Source organism: Pseudochaenichthys georgianus, chromosome 6 (genome assembly GCF_902827115.2).
Source record: "Pseudochaenichthys georgianus chromosome 6, fPseGeo1.2, whole genome shotgun sequence".
Taxonomy (NCBI): Eukaryota; Metazoa; Chordata; class Actinopteri; order Perciformes; family Channichthyidae; genus Pseudochaenichthys; species Pseudochaenichthys georgianus.
Genome location: NC_047508.1, coordinates 40,049,897 through 40,059,610, shown reverse-complemented (window position 1 = coordinate 40,059,610; position 9,714 = coordinate 40,049,897). Strand labels below are relative to the sequence as shown.

The window sequence follows — 9,714 nt, the reverse complement described above, 5'->3', positions numbered from 1 at the left end:
GTCTCTCCTGTTCTTAACCAGCTTATATTGTTACTTTTGAGCGTGTCGTGTACGGGCTCAGTGCACACGAGCTGCACACGAGTGGTTACAAAAAGGAAAAGCCCCTGAGAGGAACATTAAGGTTCATTGAAACAGACGGAGAGAGAAACACAGAGTAGGAGGAAGCCTAAGGATGCTGGGATATCGATCGCTGACTGATCGATGCCGCAGTAAATGATCCGGCCATAACCAGGGCAATTACTGGTCGTCGTGTGTGTGTGTGTGTGTGTTGTGTGGTGTGTGTGTGTGGGTGTGTGTGTGTGGTGTGTGTGTGTGTGTGTGGTGTGTGTGTGTGTGTGTGTGTGTGGTGTGTGTGTGTGTGTGTGTGTGTGTGTGTGTGTGTGTGTGGTGTGTGTGTTGTGTGTGTGTGTGTGTGTGTGTGTGTGTGTGTGTGTGGTGTGTGTGTGTGTGTAGCATGCCTTTGTATTTACTGTATATGCAAGGCTGGTGAGCTGTAGCTGTCGACCTGTCGATAGCGGGCAAAACATAAAAGAAAAAGGTCACAACCTCTCACGATATTGTCGTTTTCTAATCACACATGAAACTGAGGCGATCCAGACGGAGGACAACGCATCGGCAGCGTCCTCTCAGAGATGGACACAGCAAAGAAGAGACAAGCGAGTCCGCAGTCTCTTGCACTTTAAATATGTGTGTGTGCTGCTCTTGCTCTTTTTGCATATCATGTATTTATTGTTGCCATGTTTATAAATGTCATGTTCTTGTATGTTGTGTGTGAGGGACTGCGGGTGGAAATGAGCTCAGAGCTAAGATACACTTGAAGCATTATTCGTCTTCCGTGTTCATTAATGTGCATTGTCCCTGTTCAAATAATGATTACATGACAATGAAATGAAATGCAGAAGGCAAGAGGTCAACTTAGAAATGTGAGGAATGAACGGAAGAGAGTGTGCTTGTGAGTGTGCTTGTGAGTGTGTGTGCCTACTAACCTGGATCTGTTGTTGGAGAATGTTTATCTTGTGCTGCTGCTGCAGGAGCTGCTGCTGTTTGTCTGGCAATCTGCACAAGAGAGAGAGAGAAAATATTAATACAACAACAATGCAGTACACAATTCTGAGAAGATACACAGCAAGTAACGGACTGTACTTATATAGCGCTTTATCCAGTCTTTAAGACCCTCAAAGCGCTTTACATACTACATGTCATTCACCCATTCATACAGAGCAGTGTACCGTACTCTAGGACCTAACTTTCACACACCGTTGGCCATCGGGAGCAAACTCAGGGTTAAGTATCTTGCCCAAGGATACATCGACATGTTGGCTGCACGGGCTGGGATCGAACCCACTACCTTCTGGTTGAAAGACGACCGCACTCCCTCATAGCCACAGTCGCCCAAGTATTTGTGTTTTGTCCAAACTCCTTCACTTTTCTTTCAATGGGATTAAATGTGCTTTACTTTAACAATAATACAAAAATCTGCTTGAAAAAAATCGTATTATTGTTAGAAAGGGGGCACGAGCACAGAACTATGACCCCTTTGAATAGTCACAGGCTGCCCCACATGTGACAACGAGGGGTTTTACAGGATGAAGTCCAGATGAAAATCAGTCTGTCATTTTTTATATTCAGTTATTAAATTATAGACGGACTGTAACACCACTATTTCTTCTGTTAATATCAACATAAAAACCTGCTTACAAACTCCTGTGGAATTAACAGTGTTTCTTACTTTACAATGTATTTATTTACAATCTGTTACTGCAGAGGCTTCTTCAATACTTTATTTATTCACCTCTTCTTTTGGTTTTTCCTTTTAGAATACTACTTATATTTGCCTCGTTATAAAAAGACCAAACGCATGCATGTAACGATTAAACCTTTTCTTTCCAATAGCGTCTTGTTTTGTATTTGTATCCTTAAAGGTGGGGGTAGGTAAGTTTGAGAAACCGGCTCGAGATCGCTAGAATTTGAAATACACAACCGGAGAAAATCTGCAACTTCCTTACAGAGCCCCTCCTCAACACACACGAACGCGCACATGACCAATGAGGGCACGAGATATGTTTGTGCCCCGAAGGAAGGCTGACAGGCAGGCAGGCATCCAGTTACTTTACAGTACTTTTTACAGTATTACGGCTTCTACAGATGACATTTTGTATGGATTTTTGTCAAAGCACTTCAGATATTCATTGCTATCGGATGTTAAGAGCATTCCATGGAATATAACAAAAAGTGTATCTCGATCCGGTTTTACTGAAACTTACCTACCCCACCTTTATTATCTACTCAAAGTGATTATTTCACTGCCTAAAATCGATTATGTTGAACACCATTGAAAACTCTTATGATCCCAGCAAAGAAGTGACGCCCTTGGTCAAACACAGAGACACACATGCTTTGTTGAGAAGGGTGGCAGCACCATAATAGTTTTTTTAACAGTGTGGAGAGCTTCTCAATACATCTCTTAACTGACAATGAAATGTGAGATTGACATGTTACTACACCTAGCATGCCTCTGGTTCTTTTGTTTTGCCGTGTTTGTCGAATAAAAAAACACCTGAAGTCAAGGACCATGTTATGCAGCTTGGGTCGTCCACTCACATGAGGTTAAAGCCTTAAAGGGGCCGCACGTTCGGCTTCTTGATCCCGCCCCTCTGCGCCAGAAAAGTAAAGCAGCTGCCTTTTCTTATCTTTTTTTTTACCCGAGAAGTCGTTTAGTATATTTATTCTGAAATGTAATTACAGGCTGCTGAATGGGAGGCGGGCGCCCCATTTGCACACATGTCATATTTCATTAAAGGCAGATTTCTCAGGGTTTGTCTGCAGGGCATTATCCGATCAAGTCTCAACAGCCAAATGACTGGCTGATATTGGAATCTGTCTTTCTTTTCACTCTCTCCATCCTCGATCCTTTGTGAAGCCGCGAGAGGTGGAATGTGTTGTGATGGGAGGTGTGGACTTGTCCAAACAGAGCCTGTCGTACGTCGACCTACAGTAACGTGTCGGCATAAAGCGAAAACAAAGAACGCTCATCTAAACACCTCGTTGCTTCCCTGCTCTCTCTGTCACACGCTTATTATCCTACATCTGACACCTGGAGACACACGCATCAGCATCTGAAACCTTTTGATTCCACACACAAACACAAATACACCCAGACACGTTTTTGTCTTAACAACTATTCAAGAAAGTTCTCTTTTTTCAAATGTGTGGGTTAACGTATGGGTTCACAGTTCTTTATTGTCAAACTAACATAGCTACAGAGTAATTATGTGGTTGAACATCTTAGGTCACAGGCTTCTCCAACAGTGCAACACAATAACACAGATAAGCAGACAATATTAAAGCAATAATAAAGTGTATTATAATAAAGTAATACAAAAGAAAAATAGTTCTAAAAAAAGTTTTTTTAAAAAGTGTAATAGTGCAATACAACCTGGTCTCGAGCTAAGCTATTAGCATATGTAAACCACATGGATGTCACAGGAATGACTAAATAGTAGTAAGACCGTAAACTGACATTGAGTCTCACAGGCACTAATTATTCATCCCAGGATGCATTGCACGATTCAAAACTGTTTATCCAACCCCTAGACCAGGGGAGTCAAACTCAAGGCCCGGGGGCCAAATCTGGCCCGTGACCTCATTTTATTTGGCCCGCAAGAGCTTGCAAAGAATATAATACGTTTATTATACGGTTACATGCCACTTTACAGAAACACGTTGTCCATAAACTACATGTCCCATAATGCATCTCATTTTGTGACATGCGAACTGAAGAGACTTGCAATTGTTTGCCCTAGACTTCTGCTTTCAGACGTAGTTAATTACTAAGTTATTATCCTATCCGATAATAATCCAATTCAGAGGCAATAATGTAATATAATACATTATTCTCTATATATTGTATATTTATATAGTCTTAAAGTTACAACCGGCCCTTTGAGTGCAACCATAATGCTGATGTGGCCCGCGATTAAATTGAGTTTGACACCCCTGCCCTAGACACATCTAAATGTACTTTGAACATGGATACGTAATCATCCATTGTCACTTTATATAGGCTTCAGGAAGTCTTCACAAAACACTGTTGTTCAAGGATAGATAACAAATCTATTGAAAATTATATGAGCACACCGAACCAAATGCGAGAAAGGTAAGGACCTCAGCTATAATAGGAACTTTCAAGTATATCTTAATCTGTCTCCACCTCAGAGATACCCTCGAACCCCCTGGAGAAACTCGGCCATGTTGTATAAAACATGGCCGACCTCGGGCGTTCAAACAGCCTCGTACCAAAATGACGGATCAGATTGTTTGCAGATGACTTCCTGTTCTATTAAGCTTTTCTAAAACAGATCAAATTGGTTGGCTATCAAAACGACTTGTTAAGGTTTAAGAAAGACCCCTCCTCCCTACCTGATCCTGCTGCTGTCGGGCCAGCTCCATCTGTTGCCTCTGCTTCTCCAGCTGTGAGGCGGCCATCCTTTTCTGCTCGTCATGGGCGGAGAGGAGCTGCTCCCTGAGACTGATCAGCTGACCGATCATCGTGGACAGTTGGTGCTCCTTCTCCTCCAGCGACTCAGGCGTGCCTGGAGACGGAGAAAAGCGTTAGGATTGAAAAGATGTGGAAATAGGAAAGGTCTGCTGACTCAGGTAATTTGTTACAAAGCAGAAATGCATGACACAGTTAGTGGTAACGGATGATTATCTATCTTTTACCGGAGAAGTCATTTAGTATATTTATTCTGAAATGTAATTAGGGAGGCTGTGGCTCAGTGGGTAGTGTGCTGGACTTTGAATCAGGTGATAGCAAGTTCGAGTCCCACTGCAGTCAGCAGTATTAACACTGCATGAATAGGGTGTTTTATTCTAACATACCAAGGCATACCATTCCTCGAAAGGTCAACCCTAAACCACATGTGTTCTGGTTATATGATTGATGATATGAATAAACATTGAACAAGCAAGAAGTCTGGAGGACGCTCGATGCAATACTTGGATGAACAGTTTTGGATTTTTTGGATTCAAGAAACCAAACTAACTTTAACATATGGATCTACAAGGAAACAAAACGTTCTTATAACAGGAGCTCCACAGCCGCCACTCCACTTATTCACTTATTACCAACTAAACCCTTCTTCAAAACGTAACCCAACTACACACTTTTACATTTTCCTGACTGCATCTTGCATCGTTGTGACGTTGTTCCAGTGACACAATGTGTCCACAGACGGCCAGGAATATCAACACTTTGCAAACTAACTACCGTACTTTTCGGACTATAAGCCGCGACTTTTCCCCCCCCATTTTCTTTATACAGCTAACGGCCACTAGGGAACCTCCTAAATCTATGGATTTTACAGGTAAAATTAACCACCTTTAACTCTATGGGCTCTAGGACCGGTCCGCGCCCGCCACCTTTAAGCAGAGAAAGCTGGAGGCCGGAAAAGAGTGAGACAGGTAGCGCCAAAGTAAAAGTGGAACCGAGAGACAGAACGAGAGCAAGACAGACGGACAATGTAGCTGCTGCGGCGTATATGTAAGTGCGCTTTATAGTCCGAAAAGTACGGTACTCAGTTCCCGCTGCAGAAGGTGTTTCCAGGAGCAAACGTTGACATGACGACACACGCACAGACAACGGTGAAAACAAAACGAGTGTCGCCGTTATGGCTCGTAACAAATCAAATGTGTTAAACAAACATGAGACAAACTTCAGGAACTCCCATACCCAAATGATCATAAACCATCCGGCTTGGAGTTACATCGGACTACTTATTATCGTCTGCCTTGTCTCTACATGCCGTCCGTGTTTATCACTTAGTGTCTGCACCAAAGAACAATAAAATCACTGAGTTAGCCTTTGAAAATAAGTAGCTGTCACAGGCTTTTGTCAGGTTTACGGTGAAAACATTCCTGGAAGGTTTGAGTCAGAAAGGAGGGCTCACATTAGAAACCAGACACTTCAGTATCATTTCACATCACTGTCCCACGTTACGTCTTAGTTCGATCGAACATACCAACAATATACAGAAGATGTTGGCGGGAGAGAGCAGCCAAAACCATTACGCCATCATCAAGGCAAAGGCACTGTGAGAACTAAGGGAAACCCCAAACACGAATGTCCCCTCTGCGGGACGAATGCAGGCGTTCTGATTCTGAAAATACGCCCATTTTAAGGCTTAAAAAGGGACTTTCAGTTGTGCGGCAGCTTGTGACTGAAAACACTTTATACACCATGTCCTATTATCTGCTGCATTTCAAACACGTGTTGTTCCTGCAGCTCCACAACACCCTTCAGCTTCACATGGTGTACATTGGAAACTCATTTACCTTGAATCCATGTTGAATAAAAGGTTAGCATATTTCTTTACCGACAGCCCTCTGAGGAATTCACGTCAACTATAGGCGGCGCGACCCCGCCTGACCCTGAGATACTGCTGCTGCTGTGTGTGTGTGTGTGTGTGTGTGTGTGTGTGTGTGTGTGTGTGTGTGTGTGTGTGTGTGTGTGTGTGTGTGTGTGTGTGCGTGCGTGCGTGCGTGTGTGTGTGTGTGTGTGATTATTCTTGTTTAGTGAATGCGCTCATGGCCACACTTTGTGTGTCAAGAGTGTTTTATGTATTGTGTAAATGGGTACAATCACAACCACAAGGGTGTGTGTGTGTGTGTGTGTGTGATAAACTCACTGAAGTTAATTTGTTTAGAAGTTCTTGCTCCTGTATATGTTTTATTGTGTGTGTGTGTGTGGTGTGTGTGTGTGTGTGTGTGTGTGTGTGTGTGTGTGTGTGTGTGTGTGTGTGTGTGTGTGTGTGTGTGTGTGTGTGTGTGTGTGTGTGTGTGTGTGTGTGTGTGTGTGTGTGTGTGCGTGCAGGTCCTGCCCTGGGGCCATGTAGGGAGACTGCAGGGTGGCCCCAACACTACCTGCATACTAACAGAGTCTCCATTGTAGTCCTGTCAGGCCCTTATTGTACCCCAGACTTGGCCACACACACACACACACACACACACACACACACACACACACACACACACACACACACACACACACACACACACACACACACACACACACACACACACACACACACACACACGCACACACAATTACCCCTCAGCACCCCTGTATCAAAGGCAACATTCTCCTCTTCTTGTCTCCCTTTTTTCGTTCTTCCTTTTTTTCGGTTTTCCCAAAACAACCTCCCCATCAGTTCCTTCAGAGTCCAGATTCTCTCTGTGGTCTCTCCTCTCCTCTCCTTTCCTTTCCTTTCCTTTCCTCTCCTTCCTTTCCTTCCTTTCCTTTCCTTTCCTTTCCTTCCTCTCCTCTCCTCTCCTCATTCATTTTCTTTCCTCAAACCTCTCCTTTCCTCTCTCCTCATTCCTTTTCTTTCCTCAAACATCTCCTTTCCTCTCCTCTCGTATCTCCTCATTCCTTTCCTTTATTTTTCTCCTCTCCTCCTCTTCTCATGACATCCACCTGTAAACGTTTCTCTTAACTTGCTCATGTGTCTTGTGTCCTTCTCTCCTCTCGTCACCTCTTCCATCTCCCCTCTTTTCTCACCAGCTCTCTCAATCACCCCTCTCTGGTCTCCCCCTTTTCCTCTCTTCGTCACCTCCTCTCTCGTCTCCTCTCTCTTATCACCACTGTATCCTCCCTTATTCTTGCCTCCCTAATGCCAATCCAGTCTTGCAACACTGATGGACATTTAACAACGCTGGCATGTCTAAAAACACACACACACACACACACACACACACTTCTTCCTATTTCCCTGCATTCCACGCAGTAAAGATTATTGTGTAATTGCAACAACTGCAATTAAAGCTCCGGGATTACGGCTCGTGCATTCCTAACGTAACATCCTGCGTTCCTTCAACACTTCTGGCACCAAAAACCATTTGAGACGTTTTCCGATTCCCATCCATCAGGATTATTCCAAACACCAGCTGAGGGCACAGAGAGCCTTCTGTGTGGATCCTCTGTCTGCACGGAAATGCGCTTCACTTCCGCACAAGGTGCTACTAGATGCTTCCATATGTCCGCGGTTTGTACGCGTTGCAATCAGAGAGCGAAGTAATAAAATACAGTTATAAGTTAATGCTAAAAAAAAAACCGGGTATCTCAAAACTATAAAAGATGTATGGATTCAAGAAATAACTTTTGCGACAAATATATTTGAATATAAATTAAGATTAATTATAAAAAATAAATAAATAACAAGACCAAATGTGCCGATACAATCTTTTTTAGGCCAGTAACGACATTGTAAAATGCATTATTTTACCTCGTGTGTCTATTCTCGTGCCACTGTGTGCGTACATACAGTATGTGAATGTGATTTTATTCAGATTCAATTCAGTTCAAATTTAATTAAATATTAAATCATAATGTGTTATTCAATTACAAGTTAACTATCTTGAGTCACTCAATAAATGACCACATCTCGTCCCAACCACTTCCCATTACAAAACACACTGCATGACACGCACATGCCATGATTCTAATCATCACACACACACACACACACACACACACACACACACACACACACACACACACACACACACACACACCATGTATACATCACTTCAGGGGACATTACATTGATTTACATGCATGCAACACATGCCTAACCCTAATCCTAATCCTAACCCTAACCAAGTCTTCACCCTAAAATGAATGATCCCCCTCATGGGGACCTCCATTTTGTCCCCATAAGGGAGGCGAGTCCCCACACGTGACTATGTACACAGATGTAGGTCCCCACAAGTATAGTAATGCTAGGCCACACACACACACACACACACACACACACACACACACACACACACACACACACACACACACACACACACACACACACACACACACACACACACACACACACACACGGCACCCCCGACTCGTTGGGCTTCTGCCAAACCTTCATGTTTCATCTGTGCGCCAAACTCCCAGAATTCCTCTGGATGAGTAAACCCTCGCCTCGGTGTCACACCACAACAAACGCTCTGACACTCGACTTCCCGTCAGCCCGCAGACAAACATGGGCACTACATGTTGTCAAAACACATGTCATGATCTCCCCAGAGCTGCTGGGTACAAAGAGACGCAACATTTTAATCTGACGCTTCCAGGTTTACTGTAAGCAGATCCCAGACAGTCGGTAGGATAACAAAACAAAAGGTTGCCATGGGCACACGGTGAGATGATTGCTGCCAGTCGTACGAGCTTCTGCTCCGACACGGTCCTCGTGTACAAAGGTCAAAACAAGTCATTCTTAAAATCCTTAAAGCTTAACATGTGCTAAAGAAATTCCAGAAGTGTTAAAGTAAAAGCTGCCGGAAGATTAATCAAAATATGTTTTATCTAAGTTTTTTTCACAAGTTTGAAGTTAACTAACATGTTTGATTGTTTTCATCATCGCTGTTTTAGAAATTGTTGCTAATATTAGCTAATGGAGTTAAAAACAAACGATAACATAGGACCAGCCTCTTCCTGGTTTTATTTTCTATTGTTTTATTTCATCTGTGGAGACCAGAGATGGAGTACTCGAGTCCTGGACTCGGACTTGAGTGCCGATTTTCGGGACTCGTGACTCGACTCTGACTCGCGCACTGATTGACGCGACTCGGACTTGGACTCGTGAATTCTCGCACAGGATGACTCGGACTCGGACTCGTGAATTCCCCCCCCCACGATGATTCGGACTCGACTCG

At 43.5% G+C, this 9,714-nt stretch overlaps 1 protein-coding gene across 1 annotated transcript in view; it reads right to left on the bottom strand.

Moving 5' to 3' along the window:
* LOC117448685 (transcription factor SOX-6-like) overlaps positions 1-9,714 on the bottom strand; it is a 149,787-nt gene that overhangs the window by 65,890 nt on the left and 74,183 nt on the right. The window contains exon 6 of the mRNA XM_034086031.2: positions 4,420-4,592. Within this exon, the coding sequence (XP_033941922.1) occupies positions 4,420-4,592 (173 nt within the window). The remainder of the gene's footprint in view (positions 1-4,419; positions 4,593-9,714) is intronic.